Source organism: Lonchura striata, chromosome Z (assembly GCF_050655825.1).
Source record: "Lonchura striata isolate lonStrDom1 chromosome Z, ASM5065582v1, whole genome shotgun sequence".
Classification (NCBI taxonomy): Eukaryota; Metazoa; Chordata; class Aves; order Passeriformes; family Estrildidae; genus Lonchura; species Lonchura striata.
Genome location: NC_140740.1, coordinates 56,105,042 through 56,126,286, shown reverse-complemented (window position 1 = coordinate 56,126,286; position 21,245 = coordinate 56,105,042). Strand labels below are relative to the sequence as shown.

The 21,245-nt window shown below is 40.6% G+C and overlaps 1 protein-coding gene across 5 annotated transcripts in view; it reads left to right on the top strand.

Moving 5' to 3' along the window:
• Positions 1–16,582, top strand: part of IL6ST (interleukin 6 cytokine family signal transducer) — a 32,337-nt gene extending 15,755 nt beyond the window's left edge. For all 5 annotated transcript variants that reach the window (XM_085566426.1, XM_021534318.4, XM_085566425.1 and 2 more), the window contains exons 8-16: positions 450–532; positions 1,391–1,610; positions 3,496–3,672; positions 4,427–4,525; positions 5,118–5,264; positions 6,220–6,360; positions 7,588–7,684; positions 8,961–9,042; positions 9,907–16,582. In XM_085566426.1, coding sequence (XP_085422552.1) covers positions 450–532; positions 1,391–1,610; positions 3,496–3,672; positions 4,427–4,525; positions 5,118–5,264; positions 6,220–6,360; positions 7,588–7,684; positions 8,961–9,042; positions 9,907–10,632 — 1,772 coding nt within the window. In that variant the 3' untranslated portion in view covers positions 10,633–16,582. The remainder of the gene's footprint in view (positions 1–449; positions 533–1,390; positions 1,611–3,495; positions 3,673–4,426; positions 4,526–5,117; positions 5,265–6,219; positions 6,361–7,587; positions 7,685–8,960; positions 9,043–9,906) is intronic.
• Positions 16,583–21,245: the final 4,663 nt, after the last annotated feature.

Genomic DNA, 21,245 nt, shown 5'->3' with positions numbered 1-21,245 from the left:
TGTCTCTTTGTTAACTCTTGTGCATTTTCCTTTCTTCAGGTAACTTGATATTGAGGGGTAGGAACAGTGTTAAATGCAGACTGTAGCAAGGTTTGCAGGGTCAGCTGTGCATGGCTGTGCACATGTGTGCACATGCAGGCTGCACTGTGTAGGTGTGATCATGCCTCACTTAGCATTGTCACCTTTAGTCTAATCTTGCAGATGCCCACCATTGTGACTCATACTTCTTTTGATACTGTGCACTTAAAACAGAGCTGGTGTCTTGCTCATCTCTTCAGGGAATTTTCCACTTAATATGCCAAGCATTATTTTCATTGAGAAAGCAAGAAATGCTTTTTAACATGCTTTTATTTTTTTAAAGAAAGCAAGCATATAACAGTAACCAAAGGATGAATTCAAACAAATTAAATAAAAATGATTCTGCTCTCAAGCATTGTTTGTTTCATCAGAACCATCCAAAGGACCACCCATATGGAGGATCATTGATACATCTCACTCACCAGCTTTCTGGACTGTGCATCTATTATGGAAGGTAAAGCCAATTGAAAAAAATGAGCATTCTTTTAAAAACATGAGTTTTTCAGTGGAAAAATCTACCCAATAGCCTTGAGAGATGACTGGGATACTATAGGATTTTTTGATATGAGAAGTGACTGATAATAGTTACAACAAATTAAATGTACAGATGTAAAGGCCATCATTTAACTGACATTCATCTATGACTTAAAATGCAAATAATATATTCCTCATTTGTGGTCCTTCTGTGGATTTGTAACTGCCACTTGAACAAAACATAGCTTTATGTAGTGTCTTCTGTAAGCTCAAATGTGACAACCCTGTCTGGACAGTGATACCCCAGCTGTAAAATCCATTAAGCCTTGAGATACTGCAGAGTACAAGGTTATAAAAAACAGCACTGTGTTTCTGTGTGCAGTAAGGCTGCTATGTCCAACTGGATGATTGGTGCAGCTGAGAAGGGGAATGTGATTATAGATCCCGTGATCACTCCCCAAACCCTGCTTTCTTCTGGTCCATGAACTGTGTCATAGTTGTTGTATTAACACAGCAAAAGGTGTGAGATCCCTTTTATGTCATTGTGTTGTAAAGTCACATAAATTGGAGGTTTTATCAACAAGTTCTGCAATCCTTACAGAATAGCTTTTATTAAATCACTAGATATAATCAAAGAAAGAGTATTTAAACAAGAAATAGGCTTTTAAAGTGACTGCTTTTTAGAAATATGCACAGGGTATTTATATTTTTCTTAAATGTACAGGTATTTGATCTATGGAACTTGCACTGTTCTCATATTTTTTAATTGTACCATAAGGACAATAAGGTACATCACATTTGTTCAGTATCATCTTAATCAAAGATATGTTTCTGACAGGCGCTGAAGCCAATGGAAGCCAATGGAGTAATCTTGCAATATGAAGTGACTATCAGAGATAAATCATCTCCTTCCAGTCCAGTGAAGAAATACAACGTTACCAGAACCAACCATACCTTACAGCTGCGGGAAGGAACTTATGAAGTGACTCTGGTTGCCCGTAACAGTGTTGGGTCATCTCCTCCATCAGTTTTACTTATCCCAGCAAGTAATTCAAAAGGTGAGTCTCCTGGTAATGTCTCTGTCAAGTAAATCTGCATGGCCCTTTTTATAAGAAATCTTCAGTGTTGTAAAGTAATACTTTTTACATGGGCACATAATTAAAGTATTACGGAATTATCTACAGTTTAATGCCTTTTGTATATACTGCCACTTGTGTGCCAGAGAACATGTGGATTTGTCTATTCACACTATTTGATTTGTCTGTTCACTATTCCTTGTTTGTCCCAGTCTTATTCTTCTGTGTTTTCAGTATTTTATCTGGTTGTTTTGTCATCTGCTTCCACTATTTCCGTACTGTTCATGTTCTTTTTTATGTTCTATTCTTTATGTACTAATAGTAAGGACAGGCTGGTTTATCCTTATTTCCAGTCTTCTCTTAGACAATCCAAACACTACCAGGATAGGTAGCAAGAAAAAAATAGGTATATGAGTAGATGCAGGTAAACACCAAGGGAGAGCCACTGGTTCTAAAGCTATTATATGAATTATTTAAGTGTATAAGGGTATAAATTCAAACAAAGTACTATTGCAGCCAGGAGGAGGTACTTAGTAAGACATATATGGTATATAATCATATAACATGTATTACAGAATAAGCTGAGTTGGGAGGGATGCATAAGGTGTCTCAAAGTCCATCTGCTGGCCCTGCTCAAGTCACTCCAAGAGTCACACTGTGTGCCTGAGAGCATTGTCCTACTGTCTCAAACACTGCTTGAACTCTGTGAGACTTGGTGCTGTGACCACTTCCCTGGGGAGCCTGCTCCAGTGCCCAACCACCCTCTGGGTGAAGAACCTTACCCAGCCCAACGCAACTTCAGGCCATTCCCTTGGATCCTGTCACTGGGCACTCAGAGAAGAGATCAGTGCCTGCCCCTCCTCCTCCCCTCCCAAGGAAGTTGTACCTGCAATGAGGTCTCTTCTCAGTCTCCTCCAGGCTGAACAGACCAGGTGACCTCAACTGCTCCTTATATGGCTTCCCCTCAAGGCCCTTCTCCACCTCTTTTACCTTCCTTTGGATGCTCTCTAATAGTTTAATAAGTTGATTATATTGTGACACCCAAAAATGCCCGAGCACTTGAGGTGAGGCTGCCCCAGTGCAGAGCAGAGCAGGACAATCAATCCCCTCCCTTGCCCAGCTTCAGTGCTGTCCCTGATGCCCCCAGGTCACCCTTGGCCCTCCTGGCTGCCAGGGCACTGCTGGCCCATGTTTAACTTGCCATGGACCTGAACCCCAGGGCCCTTTCCAGGGCCTCCCTGCCTTCGTGGAGTCAGCAGTTCCTCCCAGGGATTTGTATCACCTGGGAACATGCTTAGTGTCCCTTCCAGTCCTGAGTCATTATTGTACCACAGGGCTGAGGATGGAGGCCTGGGGAGCACCCCTGGAACAGGTCCCAGGTCCCTAGTCTGATGTCACCCCATTCACTGTAACCCTTTGTGCCTGACCTGTGAGCCAGTTGCTCCTCCATCACAGGATGTGTTTATCCAGCTCTGGGCTGGACATTATATACACTATTTACTTAAATATATACACACTATACGTAAAGTATAAGTACTTAGTACTTAAGTGTAACTGTATACTTGTAAATTCCCATTCTAATTTTGATTTCTCTTTTGAAATGAAGTGTTTTTCCAGAAGAGAGAAACATAATGTCTGTGAGAATAGAGAAGTTGAGTCTAACTTCCAGTTTTTAAATAGCCTGATACTGCTTTTGTATCTCTGATACAAAGATCCATGTGTAAACCTCCAAATTTCAGAAAATGGCACCTACATTTACTTCGGTTCTGTCAAATAGCTACCATTACCCAAAAGTATCGACATTTGCCAGAACAGCTCCTATCATGAAAGAACTGTCAACATTAATCACTTTTTTCTTTCATTACAGCTCCTGTGAAGAATCTTAGAACATTACCTAAACATGACAAGCTGTGGGTAGGGTGGACTCCTCCTAACAATTACGTTCTTAAATATGTGATCGAGTGGTGTCTGGTGTCCAGCAGCTCAGACTGCATCATAGAATGGCAGATTGCACCAGGAGATGTTCAAGGAATTGATTTACAAGGTATTTAGCTCATAAATCTATATATAACTTGTAGGACACACTCTAAAAACATGCTAATGTTTGGAAGATGAGAAACATCTTCACAGTAACTAGAATTTTACGGTAGAACAGGGGTTTAATGCTGAGGATTTCAATTAGTTTATTGGGAGCGTATGAAAGTATTTGTATATTTTTGTGGAATATACAACTGTATCTGATCTTGAATTTTGAAATTTATATTATGTAGCAATAAGGGCTTTATCTCCATTTTGGTTTTAATAGTGTTATTCTTGGAAACCATTAAAATAGTAAAAAGGCCGAGTTCTTTCAAAATCACATTCTTGATTACTCAATTCAAACAGTGAAACTTTATCATCTTTATTCTTTTGACATTATGATCAGTATCTGAAATCAATAAATTGGGGACTTAATGCTACAGATAGTCTTTCTATTTAAAATAAATTTTTAAAAAACACTGACTTCTGTGAAGTCTTTTTAAATTTTACATTTGAATGTGAAGCATTCCTTTAGTTAATATTTTGAAGCAGTATTTTTTTAGTTAATATTTTGGAGAATTATATCAATGAGCTCTAGAAAATACTCAGCTGCATTAAGTACAAGTCCTAGTTAAACAGCAGTCCTAGCTAAAGAACAAAAACTTGGAAGCCTGTATCTGAAGTAAATGAGAAGGATAGTGAGCAATTTGACTGTCTGTGAAACAGCACCTTTTAAATTCCTTTTATTAGATATATTTATTTTTTATTCCTTTTATTAGGTATAAAGCCTTTCAAGTGTTACTTGATAACTGTGTACCCTCTGTATGCTGATGGTCAGGGAAGTGGACAGTCTGTGAAGGCTTATCTTAAGCAAGATCGTAAGTATAAAATCATCACCTTGAAGCACATACACTGAAGCTTTTTGACAAAAAATGAAGAAATCTTTGCTTTAATTTAGACTATGTAATGAAAAATTATTTAGTGCATCAGGGTCAGGTGATGTCAATGATCTTTTCCCATCTATTATCATCCATTCTGCTTTTCTACGGTGTTTGGGAACTGGACAGACAGCTCACTGTGGCTCGCTCTTTGTTTTTCCAACCTTTACCAGATAATTAGACATAAATTTGTTATTTTAATTATATATTATATATATTGCATATTTATTATTTATAATAGTGATATTTATATGCTGATTTATTTTAAATTTCAAGTGTAAAATCAAGACTTAACTTCATTTGAAGGTTTCCTACAACTTGCTGATTTTTCTTTTTGTATCTGTTTCTGAATGTTTTTTTAAAACAGCTTTGCAGTTTTTATGTTGTTTAAAAACAATACTTTCCAGATGAGTTAGTCAAACTATTCGATTGAAGTTTTTATGCTGTTACAGTTCAGTGCTTGTTAATATGTTAATATGTTCTGTGAATGCAAGGCTGCCAAGCAGATATTAATCTTCATCTCCCATTACAGGTCCTTCAAAAGGACCTACTGTTCAGACAAAGAAAGTAGGAAAAGCTGAAGCTGTTTTGACATGGAACCATCTCACAGTTGAGGAACAAAATGGATTTATCAGAAATTACACCATACTTTACAAAACTATTGATGGAAATGAAACAGGTACTAGAAAACAGAAATGTTTTGTGGCATTGAAGTGTTTCATCTGTCTGTTTCCTAATATTTGTTCCTGAAAAAGTATACAGAATCAGTTATAGCTAACAATCTGTCCTGAGAATGTAAAGCAGGTGTCTGAACCATAATTGTCCTCCATACAGAACAGAAAATCCCTAGTAAAGAATTCAGAACATTCAGTCTGTATATAGCAGGGTACTGAGTTTAGTTTCTGAAAGCTGATTTGTGAGTATTGTGCCTGTATATTGCAATCTAAACACAGAATGAAATTATGGTATATCAAGATGATGGCAGACCATTCAAGATATGAAAGGGGTTGACTGCATTTATCTATAATAAAACCTTAAGAAAAGGAAGCGGGGAAGAGTTTTTTAATCCTTCTGGAGCTGTAGATCAGTATATTACTGATGTAAATCATCTTGTTTGAAGTATATCTTAGTACACACTACTACATTCAGTAGTGTGTATGCTTCTGCAGTCATACTACAGGCAGCTGGCACCATCAAAACTTTAATATTTAGATTTGCTTAAATTGGAAAGGCCATGTACTTATGTGCATGCCTATGTCTTACTGTTCCTTGCCTTGTTTTTTTTTCCTAAGTCAGTACTAGCAGTTCCTTGTTAGCAATACGTATTTGGCTTACTAGACAGACTTTAAGCCTCAATTATACTACTAGTTTAGTTTAGTAGGTACATTCTAGGGAAAGAATTTCACAGAAAATGAAATACAGAAAGAGACTAAATTCAGATACCTAAACAGAAACGAATGAATCCCAGCATTTCTTGTACAAGTTTGTAGTCTCTGACTGTTGTATTTTCCAGCTGCAACACAGTTCTATTAAAACTATCTTTCATATCTGAAGTCCTGATGTCTTATGTTCCTATCTTTGTGGAGATTTAATTTGTTTGTAGAAAACCAGCATAAATTTCTTCTTCTCTTTAGTTGTGACAGTGGATCCTTCCAAGACAGAGTATACCCTTTCCTCTCTAACCAGTGACACACTCTATACTGTGCGGATGATGGCATCCACAGATAATGGAAGCAGGACTGGTCCTGATTTCACATTTACTACACAAAAATTTGGTAAGGCTGAATGGCACAATTGGTAGAAGTAAGTATTAATGTTGCAACAGTACAGGGCTCTGTGAAAGATGTGTTAGAAGGGGAAGGTGATTTTATTTTAAAGTTTCAGTTACAGTCAACTTGCAGTGTTCATAATACCCAGGTGGCTTGTCTAGTGCTGTTTTACTAGGAGGTAGTTTAGTCAGAATTTTTCTAGTTAGAGAACAAGATATCATCTGCAAAACTCATGAATTGCACTTTTTATGTTATTAGGCATGCTGTTTTGGATGTGTTTTATGTGTTTTATATTTTAGGTTATAATGTTTTGTCCTGACCTTTAATGAGTCATTAGGATTTACCCACTGCCTTTGTCTCTTTTGGTGTCCAGGGGCATCTTACCCCTAGTTAGAGTCTTTCTTTTAATCCTGATAAAGTGTGCTGAAGAAGCTGTAGAGATGTGTGCTTGTATCTTAATCTGCTGATGGAGTTACCAGTCAGCATATGTCTTTCTCAGAGCCCTTTCACGTTCTTTCATATCACTATGAAAGTTTTCTGAAAGACTCATTTTGAATAGTTAAATTTATTGTATGTTCAGCTTTAGGGTGCTTCTGATGCGTAAGGGTAAGAGCAACATTACTGACTGAATTTAATTGTGGAAGACATTTACTTAAATTTAATGGAGGCTGTTTTCTGTATAGTGTTGCTCACCCCTAAGCATTCTCCAAGGTTTACTTAAGAATATGTGTAACATTGGAAGGAATACATAACAATAATGCAAACTTTGGTGTTTGCAGGCAGAGGAGATCTTCACAAACAGAATAAACTGATGGATGAGTAGTGATGTTGTTTACTTTACTTATTTGACCATGACCATGTTATGACAGCCACTGGGGCACTGAAATACCTGGACAGCAGATGAGTTGAGAAAGATGTTAACTGTCATACCTGTCCAAGCTGCAAAATTATTTGCTCTGTCAGTACTACAGCTTCTAGATCAGCCCTTTTTTTTTTTTTTTTTTTTTTTTTATGCAAGGCACCCGAATGTCAAGGTAGAGCTTTTCATGTTTTCACATGAAAACATGAGACACTTTTCCTATAAAGAAAAGGTTCTTCTTAATGTGAAGCTTTAAGACTGAGCATTGAGGTATTTCAGTTTCAGGTTCTCCCTAACCTTTTGGAAATATGTACTGCTGTTGAGTTCTTTAAATGCCAAAGTGGGCTATAACTGCTTCTTTTCACATCCTTCAGGAAAAGGAGAAATTGAAGCCATAGTTGTACCTGTGTGTCTAGCATTCTTGTTGATTGTGCTCCTTGGAGTTCTGTTTTGCTTCAACAAACGTGACCTGTAAGTACAAATGAACTCTTCCTCATATTTCTGAGCATAACAGAAATGGCAGTAATTTATACCAACCCGGTTAAGTATTCTTCAGTTAGAGCAGAAAAGAAGTTAAAACATGCATATATTGATTGGTGTTAAAAACTTCTATGTTTTCCATGCGAAACCAGGGCCTCTTCTGATACTAATTTCTTACTGTTAATTACACGCATACTAAATGTTCTATGGTTCAATACTGCAAGAAAATTAATGCTTTTTTTGCTGGACATAGTTAGGATTAACTTAATTAGGTTTTGATCAGGATAAACTGTCTGTTTCTTATGTCATCCTGTGAGTGGAGTTTTGATTCCTAGTTTGTGAAGATTTGGAAATCTCTCCATTGTATTTGAGCTATTTAATTACAGCATTAGCAAATGTGAAGCTTTATGACAAAATTAGGCAGACATCATGATCTCCAGTAACTCTGTGCCTGTTTACTGGCTGTTGGGAAGCAACCTGCCTCCTCCTGCTCCCCCACCCCAAAGCTCTTGTCTGTGGCTTTAACCAAGATGTCGTTGCTGCAGTGTTTCCCCTGGCAAGGTATAGGATCCTCCCCTATATCCCCTGTCAACTATCCTTTCTTTGTAATTAAAGACACCATTTTATGCCCTTTTCCTTTTGACCTCCCTGCTGCTCCTAAAATTAGTGCTTATTTGACATCAGTTGAAAAGCCCATCTTGAATTGTTCTTCAGGAGTTCTCCTTCAGAGAAGGAGGTTTGTTGGATCTGTTCATAAAGAGCAAGATAGGTGCATCAGTTTCAAAGCTGGTTTGGTTGGGGGGTCATGTATGAACAGAAGCTTCTGGTTTCAAGTAACAGTACATTCTTAAGAGTTAAAAAGCAAGGGTTTTTTTTTAATTGTGAAGTTCGCTTAGATTTTTACCTTTGGTATTTATAGTTATAAGCAGGATTGTATTTGCATACTGACATGCATCATAAACTATCTAAGTAATAGAGTACTGTACATTCTAGAGTGCTATAAATTTGAAAATCTCTCACTGTTACCATTTGTTGTTTTATGTTACATTGATAGCTGCATTTAATGTGTGGAGGAGTTAAGTGCAGTGCTGTTTTCCTAAGTAGTACAGTCTCCTAGAAAGATGAAAAGTAGCCCAGACAGCATTCCTATTTGGAATGCAAACTTTCTATGTAAGGGAGTGGTGTCCTGGATTCTGCTGTAATTACTATGAACAGGGAATTTGGGGAGTGCATCTTGTGACTTTATTCTGTTTTTAATCCTTTACAGAATTAAAAAACATATCTGGCCTATTGTACCTGATCCATCCAAGAGTAACATTGCTCAGTGGTCTCCTCAAGTTCCAGCTAAGGTAATACTCACCTTTCTGCATCTTGTATCTTCATAGTCTGCAAGGTCTCAGATAAAACAAATAGTGGGAGTCTTCTGTCTTCTAGCAGACATGGATTTCAAGGAAAAACCTTAATGTTAAGTTTCACTGACATTGTGACACAATATAGTTGGAAGGCTTCATTTGCATCTTTAGATTTACATTACATTAGATTTACATGGCTCTTAGCACAAATTCACAGTCTAGCATGGGCTTTCAAGCTGCTTGTTTCAATTTACTAGTTGGAACAGTCAAGTATTCATTTCTTTGCTCATTCATGGGAAATCAGCATTAAGTAAACAATTTATGATTCCTGTTCTTAAAACCCTGAAGTGGCCTGTTTGCACAGTTCAGTCATGAATGAGAAAGAAGACTATAGAAAGTTCCTCCATGAACAAGAAGATTGCAGCAAAATTTATGCCATGTGTGAGGGGAATTACCAGGCAAACTGTTCAACACTTCAACTGTGGCTAATTTCTTTGAGGAAATATTCTGATGTTGAGTACATTATTTGAAGTAATGTGTGGTTCTCAGTGTAGAATGTCCCTATGCTGCACAGCAAATGCTTCTATGTTTACAGCTCTTAAGAATAATTAAAATGAGAAAAGACTTGCTCACACATCCCCTATGATTTTAAAATAGCTGCATAATTAAGACCTTGTCTTGGAAACAAAGCTGTATCTTTCTTTCTTTAATGCATGTTTTGGAGGTATTGCCAGACTTAGTAAAGAGAAAAGTAACATGAAGAAATTCAAAGGCATTACAAATAAAAATTCATATATTTATTGAGGCTTTTGATTTTTAATATAACCTTCCTCTTAGGCAACATACATCTCTTTCTTTCAGCATAACTTCAGTTCCAAAGATCAGATGTACCCAGAAGGCAGCTTTACAGATGTAAGCGTTGTAGAAATAGAAGCTGACGACAAGAAGTCTTTCTCGGAACAAGATCTAAAACCCTTTGACTTGCTTAAAAAAGAAAAAAGTACTTCAGAAGGGCACAGCAGTGGTATTGGAGGATCCTCATGCATGTCTTCTCCTAGGCAAAGTGTCTCTGACAGCGATGAAGGTGATACAACACAGAACACTTCGAGCACTGTGCAGTATTCAACTGTAGTGCTTAATGGATACAGAGACCAGACACCTGTACAAGTCTTTTCAAGGTCTGAGTCAACTCAGCCCCTGCTAGATTCAGAAGAGAGATCAGAGGATCATGCTGGAGGAGCTGACAGTACAGCACAGAGGCAGCATTATTTCAGACAAAATGGTGGTCAGGATGAATCCAACACAGACAGGCCATGCTTTGAAAGAACAAAGCAGATTACTCATGCTAATGAGGGAGATCTTGTTGGATTTGTTCAACTGCAGATCTCAGGTCAGAGTTCACAGCCATTGGGCTTTGGGATGGAAAAAAATACCCAGGAAACTGCTGTATCAAATGTTTTACAGACATGTACTGAAGGACAAACTGTGAGACCTGAAACGGTGGAAGAAAATCCACTTTCAGTTGATGAAATGCCAAAAAGTTACCTCCCACAGACTGTGAGACAAGGGGGCTATATGCCTCAGTGAGAGAAAAGACTGGCTCTGTTTAGGCCTTCATTAGTGCCTGTTCACATCTTCCCCTGTGTTTCTGATAAAGTAAGCTAGGTATTTTTATCTTACTGCAGATAGAAAAACTGAAATTAAGCAGAGTAATTTGACAAAAATATAATAAGGACTGTTTTTGTGGAAAATTTCCAGTCCAGACCTACTGGAGATTTATGCACTACATAAAACCTTACGTCTGGATAGCTGAACAAGCCTTTGTGCTATATTGGGTGTTTTTTATCTCTTCATAACAGAATTTCACACGATTGAAAAGGTCAAGTTTAAAATATCTGCATCAGCCAGTAGACCTCCCAGAAGAAACACTTCAATGCCTGGCAGTGTACAAGCTTAAAAAGTCAGCTGTAGTTGCACAGTGCAGCTTTGTGCAAAAGTAAGACTGAAGCTAAGTATTCTGACATGGAAGAATACTTGTGTGATATACTTTTCAGTAACTTAATTGACTTACTGAATTTTGACTTGGCCCAGTGCCTCAATTTTCAGCTTACCAGACCTGCAAATCATGTTCATCCCTATTTAAAACACATAAAAATTAAATAGAACCTATGATGTTATACCAATAGGAAAACACCAAGATCACTTCAATCTGAATGCTACTATAGTAACTGGTACTTTACCTACATTTAGATATGTGTACACATGAACTATTAGAGTAATTCGGCCTAAAAAATGTGCCTTGCAACTTGACGCACAGCAATTCAGTCTCATAACCAAAAGTTTGGAAATCAGATGACAACACAGATCAGCAGTTACTTAAAGACTTTGTATTCCATCACTATTTGATTATCTAAAACTTCTGTGATCATATATGCCTTTGTTCAATAGGTGCACCTTTGCTGTGTACAGCTCAAGTAACAAGCTGTAAGCTTTTACCATTTTGCTGAGTGCTCAGGAGAAAGGAAATATGACCTTCCTCCTGACAGACTGCAGCTATTAGTGTGCTGTAACCTCACTGCTAATACTGCAGGATATCCTTGAAACTGAAAACAGCCAAAGCATTGAAGTCATTGGTGCTCTTGGAACTAATACCAAAATCTGTACTCTGAATTTGAACTTTGCTGGTAGTACGTCTCTATTAGCAATCCTGAGCCACAAAACACACTTACATGATTGTTAAAACTCCTTACTTTTTTCTTAATGTTTCACTTTTCCCCTGCTCACACAGTATATATTTTTTGAGGAAGGTACATTTCTTGGAAACTTCCTCTGCCAGTGTTTAAACAGAAATTAAATTACAGGACAATAACCTCTTCTCCAGTAATAACCAGAAATTTTATGGCACTCTTAAAGATTTTTTTAATTAATCTAAATCTAATATAGGCTAGTCAGCTTTCTAATCTGACACTAACAATAATGTATTTCAAAACACTAAATGCTGTTTTGTGAGACTAAAACAAGTGTTTTATTTCTCCTTCAGCAAAATAACTATGTATTTAAGACCACCTGAAACCTTTTGTGCTGTGACCTCTGGTACTGCTGTTCTGCAGAGCACTTGCTAAAAGCCCTTGAAAGGCCTGTGTCAGTATCATTTCATCTTCCCTTGTCTGCCAGTTTGTATGGAAGGATGAGTGTACATGTAAATGTCCGTGTGTCTTTTGCTTTTGTTATGAAGAAATTAAGTGCAAGAGTAAATTTGTAGGATTACCTCTTTAAGTTTGGAATATTTGAAACAGATAAAGAATGCAGAGTCTTTAATAACATTTCACTATTCCACAGTTCTTTCTCCTGATAGCATTTTTCTGTATTAGGCACTTTTTTTTAAAGTGAAAGGTTATGTTGTGGCTTACTATAATTACACCTTCCTTCAGACCAGTCCTCTTCTTTTTCAGCCCACTACACCCTCAGCACCTTTAAACTCCCTCCCAGAGGGCAAAGGTGTAATAAAAACTGCTGTCATGAGACAGCAGAGAGACCATCTTTCATTTTTCAGAGGTTGAAGGAACATTCCTGTTTTGGAACACGTTCCTCTTGGAAAAAACAGCAGTTACTTTACTCGGGCATGAGTTATCTTCTCTATGCAAACTTCACAGTGACTGTAGAAATCACAAGTAAAAGGGAGTCTCTGTTGAGCAGTGTGCATGCTAATTAGAACTGCCCAGCAGCCACATGCATTCAGTCCATCTTCTCATCTCTGAAGTGTTATAGACCTGGCTATGTAGTTGTCCTGGTTTAGGGCGAATTTGGGAGGAAACTTCCAAAAGGGTCCCTCTAGAAAGCAAATTCAAGCAGCTCCTCCCTCTGTTGGTACGGGGAAAAGGTTTCCTTGGAGAAAAGTGGGGAAAAACTGTTTATTTAACAGGCAACGCATTCAGAAGCATAAAAAATATATAACATTAAACACTAAAACTTCTCAGTGTTCTGAAGAGATGGCAGATTCAGACAGTCCTTGTTGTGGGGTGTAGCTCACCTCACTCGGTCTCTTACCAGTCCCTCCTGTGCCGCCTCCTGGTCCCCAATAGGCCACAGGTGCGAGCTCCTGGTGTTTTTCTGGGTCCTCAGTCCAGAGCAGGGCTGAACATCTCCAAGCAAAAGAAAAGCCACAGTCCAGAGAACTTCTCTGCCTCAGCCAGCTAAAAATTAACTAAAGTCAAAGAGAGCTTTCTTTGCTCTCCATGCTGCAGACAGCACAGTCTGTGAGAAGGATGCAGGGAATAAGTGCAGTTTCTGATAACAAACTTGTGCTTCTTCTCCCCAGTTAGATCTCAGAACCAGTCTTAAAGGTGAAGAACTTAATACCCAGCATAAACAGAACAGATGACTGTGGATACACACATCATAAAGTCACCCTAGGACAGTAGTCTAAACAGTGCTGCAAAGGTCTGGATGTTTTCAAAAACATGTTGATGATTTTTTTAAACTATGTTTTTTTGGTTCAGAAATACTAAGTTTTGATAGCATATATTATTTGAGGGAGAGTGTCAGGTAGTCCTTAAGTTGCTACTTGCCTTTCTGTAAAGGAAAGGCATTTTCTTCTCAGTTGCAGTTAATTGTGGACCTTTCAGAACTTAACTGATGTTAAACAGCAACAGGAGATTGTGATTTTTAAAATCTGTGCTAACAAGAGTTCTGGCCTGTCATTTCTGGCATCTTTTATTGTTGTTTATGGGCCAGTGGTAATAAAGAATTGAGTGGGTGCTAGAGAAAAGTTCTGGCTGGTTGGCAGTGACATGCTCTCTTTTGAGATAGTACATTTATCTGAGGCTAAAATACTAAAGACTAAGCAGGAGCTGCTAGTGGGTGAACAGCTTGTAGAAGCCACAATACATAAATAACAGGTTTACATAAACCTATGTGCCAAATACATTGTGCAGTGTTCAGGGTTTAACAAGATTTTGTACTTTGGACTGTAAAAACCTAATTGTATCAATTGCATGCAGGTTTTTAATAGTATCTGCAGTGTAATTATAGCAATCCACTGAAATTTTCTGAGCTTGGCCCTAACATGGTAATTAAAGAAAAAGTTTTCTCCCTCCTCCACCTCCCCTCCCTGCTTCACCAATGACTATTGGTGCATGTAACAAAATAAAGGCATTATTAAAGTCATATTTCAGCATAGACACTTTCATGTCCATCTTGATTTCCTGGAATGGATTTTTTCAGGTGCAGGTGGAAGAATAGTTGTAAGGGCTGTTAATTTGGTGGTGGGTAAAGGAGGCTAGTAGAAATATATTAGCATATTTGAAAAACCTCTTAAATGCAGGCTGGTTAATGCTCCTCTGTTTACAAGAGAAGTGAATATATTACATTTTTAGTACCAGGAGATGATTTGTATTGTTTTCTGGAGTGTGTTGGCTCACTTTAAATGCAGATAGTCTAGGAATATCCTTTCCTGCTGTTGTGAAAATCTTGGGATTTCATGTGTGCTATTGCAGAAAATTAAGCTCCCTGTTATGCCTGTAATGTAGCAGTACAAAACAGCAGAAGAAAACCTTTGTTAAACTTTGTTCTGGAGAGTTTATGACAAGTATGTGTTTGTCTGGTAAAGAAGGCTAGCAAAAGCTGGAGAAAACCTTGGCCCTGGGAGGATGAGGGAATTTGCATGCTAGGGCTGAGTCCCATTCTTGGGCTCTGGAGAAGTCCCATAATCTGGGTGGGAGTTTCAGCTTTGTAAATTGTGAGCTTTGTCAGGTGGTTAAAACATACATCAGTATGCAGAGTATGTGGGGTCACCACTGCTGATTTAAATTAAGTAATGGTTTAATTAGAGCCAGGTCTCAGATACCCAAGATCCACATCAGTGTATGCTGCAATGGAATTGACTTCTCAGTAGGATGTGAAACTCCAGAGACTGTCAGATTGTTAATAGTGTGCCCCACTCCAGGACATACACATTTTGCATTGTAATTTATGTGCATTAAGCGGACTAAATACACTAGTTTATTTTCCCCATTAGACAGTGGTTGCAGTTGAGATTAACTGTTATTTGAGTGTATTCCTTTAACTGGGTTAAAAAGTTCTCTTGACTGAGACTGTAAGAGTTAATTCCCATAACCTCTTGTCTGTCTGTAAGGGTGGATACATATAGCCACTTTAAATTCCAGGAGCTGCTTGTAATAGTATACAGGAGAAGTTTATATAAAAATGTTGAGTCTTCTGTCATGAAACAGCTGTCAGGAAATTGCCAACCCGAGTCTTCAGCTTTGCTTTTGATCCAGAAAATTGCAGTAAAGTGGAGGTATAAGTGTAAAAATCTGGAGGAGATTGAAATTAAGTATCTTGTATTGGTTTCATGAATTTACATTTCTCTTCCTTTAAAGTGAAAGCATCAGTAAAACAAACCAAAAAAAGATAAAAATCATGTGAATTTGCTTTCGCTGCTGTTTCCTTTGTAGGACTTGTACAATCTGAGCCATTCTTGAAAATAAAGCAGTGCTGACTTAATGCACAAGGATGCATTCCTAAGGCCACAAGATTTGATAAAACAAACCTGAAAATAATAATGAAGGGTCAGATTTCAACAATTGTCTGCTTCCCTGCCTCTTAACTGTAGTGTAGAGAGAGTGTGGGCAGCAAGTACCTCCCAGAATGCAACCTTAGCCAGTACTTGTATTTATTTGCAAAGACAACCTGAAGGGGATATATGCAATAATGTCATTGCTACTCTGCAGAAGCACACTTCTGTAACAATAGATGAAAAATACTTATGGCACAACTGTTGACTGATGGCTGGAGAGCTCCACATCCACATCCTCCTGCTCAGACTGAAGTGTCAGTTGTTCTTCTCTGGGGATCACGGGCGTGGCAGATGGGCATTCTCTGCAGTGTGAAACTGTTAACACCTATCACTTTTCATCATCAAAGCACATTTGTTAATGGATCCAGTCAACTTGCCGTGTTTTTTTTAACACACCAGTTTTGTTTACAGTGTCACATCTAGCCTGACACTTTGATACAGCCAGGGATTGTCTAGTAACCAATTGCTTTTATTTGGGGATAAGTTACTGGTCACCCAGTTTGCTGTGCCAATATATGCATCTAGGTGAGCGGAGGTGTGGGACATAGGAAGAGATGTACCAACAAGGAAAGTGCCTTGATGCTGGATTGGATGGCTAGTGAATGTAAACATTAAGTTAAATTTTGCTATGTACTTAAACTAAGTATGGCCGATTAAGCTAGTGGTAATTTGAATGCCAGCTTTAAAGGGCTTGCATACTCCGGCCAGAGGTTAAACTTGTAAATTGCTGCATAAGCTGTCTCTGTATGGAAATGTGTTTTAATATCTGTTCACTGTCTTTATTCTTTTGCAAGCTGCATGTGTATTGTCATATAAAATCTGCTTTCTACAATTTATTTTTATGGTCAGTTTGAATGGCTTCCTCTTTGTTACCCAACTGAGCCTGAATGTTGCATTTCTGTAGTACATAATATGCATAAAAAACCAAACCAAAATTATATATTTACCATTTGTGCTGGAGTCAGTGTTTTGTAAGGCTGACTAGGTAGTAACCACAGAAGAAGAGTCTGGGCCACTGCTTCACATGCAAGAAACAGAGAGACTTGACCATGACATTTCTGGATAAAAGGCTGCATCCTTGCACCTGTGGCCACGTTCAGCAGCAGGTGAATGGTCTTTAGTGCTGCCTTTGTAATTGCTCCTGGAAACAGAAACAATGCTCCCTACCTGCACAGTCTCATTCCCATGAAAGGCATCCCTGACCTGGCTGTGCTAGCACTGCTCTCCATCTCGTCTGGTTGAGTTCTTTTGTTTCTCATGGGTTGAGGATCCTCACATATTTTTATCTCGGTACTAAAAAGTACTAACATATCACAGTACTGAAAAAGCTGAGTTGGGTCTTCAAAGGCTGGTCACCTTCACAAAAAGCTTTAAGGTGAGCAGCTGGGGAAAGACTTCTTCCCCTTCCTAGCTAAAGTCCTCATTTGAATAGACAGACTCAGACTCTTGTAAAGCTGTGGAGGCAGTGGAGTGGGGAAGGGGGTATTCCATTATAATAATAATTTCACCAGAAATTATTATTGCCACAGAAGAGCCATCCCAGGCGTGTCATATATGGGTTAATGCTTGTTGGTGTTAAATGCAAAGACTCCTTTTCCAAAATGTTGGTTTACTGCACAGTAGTTCACTGACCACTGTTTCATGTAAGGCCCTTCACCTTTCTAGAGAGACATAGCATTTTTGTGTGTTCTGCTCCCCTGTACTCACAGCTGATGAGCATTAGTACAGTTGAGCTCCAGGGGACAAAGAAGACAGTGTGTGTGCAGAAGAGGAGGCAGCAGTTTGACTTTTACAGGCTGCTCCCTGCTGCCAGAACAAGACGGGAAACATGTACTTGGGCACTGTACACTCAGAACACCAGAAGCAGCTCAATTCCTGGGAAGAATCTCTTCCCTATCCCCATGGCAGAGGCCAGCACAGTCTGGAGCACAGGAGCAGGAGGTGTGCCTAACCACATTCTACCTTTGAAGTAGCTATGTTTGTCCAGCCAGGACTGGCACTGGACAGCAGCACGGCACTTCTGAGAGGTGCACTGGGGCCCTGCCAGCCCTGCCCAGTGCTGGGCAATGTGGTTGTAGTGCAGCTGGAGGATCTCTGCTTTGTTCTGACCACTGATAATCACAGTAACACTGAACCTCTCTGCAAAATCATCTTAACATGTATTTTCCAGTCATTTGTGCTATCATGGCAAAATGATCCAGTGCCTTTCTGATTTCCCAGCAGACTCCATCTGTATGAAATAACTAGCAGAGTCAAAATATTCCTCCCACTCCTTACAAAATAACTGGGAAATTCCTAATCAGCCAAGGAGGCTGAGCACTAGTGACCCATCCGGGAGATGAAGTATGACTTTCCCAATGAGTAATCTGACTCCAGGCTCTCCTGGAAAGGGAAGTGTACTATGCACTAGTGTACTAGGCGTCGCCCTGGCGATGACTCCTGGGTCACACAGCCAGCCTGGGCACTGGGCTGGGTCAGGGGCCAGCAACAAGTTTCTGTGAGAGGACAGCTCTTCAGGAGCCACATAGCAACTCTGAGTTGGGCCTCTGCTGCTGCTGGCACAGCCTGTTATCCAGGCTTGTTACAGGTTCTGGGCACCAGAATCCCGAAAAAAGCTACTCAGAGAATGTCCCGTAGGGCTGTGAGTGCCTGGGGTTCTCATTAGGATGTAGCTGAGCAGACACATACTGGGAACTGCGAGGAGCCCCGTCGTGTTGGGGCAGTGGGGCAGCCTGGGCAGCACCTGGGCACACAGCATGCTCCAGATCTGCTGCTCTCGGCAGCCCAGCCAGCCCAGCCCAGCCCAGCCCAGCCCAGCCCAGCCCAACCCAGCCCAGCCCAGCCCAGCCCAGCCCAGCCCAGCCCAGCTCAGCTCAGCCCAGCCCAGCCCAGCCCAGCCCAGCCCAGCCCAGCCCAGCCCAGCCCAGCCCAGCCAGCCCAGCCCAGCCCAGCCCAGCCCAGCCCAGCTCAGCCCAGCCCAGCCCAGCACAGCCCAGCCCAGCCCAGCCCAGCCCAGCCAGCCCAGCCCAGCCCAGCACAGCCCAGCCCAGCCCAGCCCAGCCCAGCCCAGCCCAGCCCAGCCCAGCCCAGCTCAGCCCAGCCCAGCCCAACCCAGCCAGCCCAGCCCAGCCCAGCCCAGCCCAGCCCAGCCCAGCACAGCCCAGCCCAGCCCAGCCCAGCCCAGCACAGCCCAGCCCAGCCCAGCCCAGCCCAGCCCAGCTCAGCTCAGCCCAGCCCAGCCAGCCCAGCCCAGCCCGCTCCTGGCCTCCCAGGGCGCTTCTGGGGCAGAGCAGCCGCGGCCCGGCACCCCGGGGTCCGTTCCGCCCGCCAGGACCGTGCCAGGAGAGGGCAGCACGTGTTGCTTGTAATAGCCAGCAGGCTGACTGCTGCAAGCTCCTGAAAGGTTTTAATACTTATTTTCTAGGAGTTGAGCAAGTCCCCTTGGTTTCTTTTCTTCCTCTCCCTTTGGTGAGTAAAAGCCCTGACCCTTGTTAAGGTTCTGCATCCTGAGTTCTCTGCAATCCTGAGTCATCAACCCAGGTCATGGGCAGTCTCAGCACTTGCCTGTTGCCAATCAGGTCAGTATCCCAGAGCCCGCTTGGCACACCATGCCCCGGATGGGGCCTCACAATAGCCGGTCGACATGAAAGAGGCCCAATTACCGGTTCCTTGTCCCCACGGGCTGATGGACCTGCTGATAGATCTGCTGGGGTTTGCTGACAGGAAGCCTGTTCTCTTGCACTGCTACAGCCTGAATCACTGCCTTGCTCTGCCCAGATAAGTAATCACCACCAAGTGCTTTGGGAAAAAACACAAGGCTCCTGAAGATCATTTCTGGACTAAACCTGTGGTAGCACAACTCTTTGTCCCTGAACAGATGCAGCTTTTTCCCGTTTTGAGGAGATGCGTCATTGGCAAAAGAACATCCATGGCTGCACGTGCACCAAAGACCCCCAGGGACCACCCCACCATGCACACTGCCTATTTCAGTACTAAGGCAACTTTCCTAAATGGAGTCACTGTAATAAACTTTGAAGCATTCTTTGACTGCCCTTTATCATGTATTACACAAAACTTGCTATGTTCAGCCAGACACGTGAAGAGTGTCCCTCCTTCCCTCCCCACCTTGTTCTCTCAGACACAAGAGCTTGCCAAATAGCTCTAGGGCAATAGCAGATGTCTCTAGAGCCTGCTCAGGGCACAGCTCTTCTAGTACATCCCCATTATGCTCCATTTGCTGCATGTGTTTTTACTCCTCTGGAGTCTGCTGGATGTCTTCCTTAAGTGAAACTATTAACATTCTTTCATGTGTCAGAAAGCCTCCTCATTTTACTTATTTATATAAATTAATGCCATTGAGATAGATAATGCAGAGATCCATCTGTAAATGGAAGCAAATGGAATAATTTTATGAGCTTGGAGAATAAGAGATCTTTTATCAGCCTTTAAAATTATGTTGCCTGTAATGAAGGAAAAAGGTCAGACTCCATGAAAGTGCAGCATGTGGAATAACTTAAATAAAAATGTCAGCATAGAAACACCAAAAATAAACAAACACTGGCAGAATAGAAAGTCCTTTAAAGGCAGTGAATCTGAGACTTGGCCACAAAAACTCAAGTAAACAGATACCTTGCACAACATGTGGCTATAGAGAAAATCTCTAGTTAGCCCTATAATGAAAGAAAAAATCAATCCTTACAAAATTAAACCTCAGTCATGGGAAAACAACCACAAGCTGGAGACAATGCATTCAAGAATTTATTTGAGGAGATGGCAACAAAAAAACCCAAGTCACCACAAAGCAAGCAGTGTCATGAGGGATTTACCCCACACAGCTGTGTTCTTATCTATATTAGACACAGCACTGCCAGCTCAGTCCCTGAGAACTGAGCTACCTTGCTGCTACCTTAGGTAAGGAACCTGGTCCATATCTACAAATGAGCAGACCTGCTAATAAACCCAAGGCTAAGGTAATTTCACATCAATTTGTATGATAGTTTTGCATTGAAACAGTGGGGTTGGGGAAGTGGGAATGTGTGCAGGAAAGGTAAAAAGGGATGGGAGCTAAGGATGGTGTCAACCCCTATTTGAGGTCAAGCAGCTCCACTCCCTCTCACTGTATATCATCAGAAGATGGAATGGACAGCTTATTCCCAGGATTGTCCTTTACCTAATGAAGACAGTGCTTACAGAGAACCAGCCCTGTGTGCTGGAAGAAAGGTGAAAAAAAGCAAAATCTAAACTCCTGTGTGTTCCTTTTCACCCAAAATGATTCAACACTCCCCTGCTTCCTTCCTTGCAGACAAGATGTTGGGAAACCTTGTCTGGCCCAAGAACTGTAGAAGCCTTTAATCAACTTTAAAGCTTTTAAAACAACTAAGCTCTCCAGAAAATAAAAGCAAGAGCAGAAAAGAGATGCAGTCCCTAAAGACAAGCAATAATCCAAGCCTCTTTGTGAGCCAAGCTATAAAACAAAACAAAAAAATAGCTGGAGTCTAAAGCAAATGCCTGGAGCATGTTTGAAGGAGGTGAAAGGTCATGGGAGAGAGAAGCAGGCAGCAAAGGCAGCAAGCCATGAACACAGCTGGGCATGAGCATTTCTGGGCAGCATGCTAGTGATAAA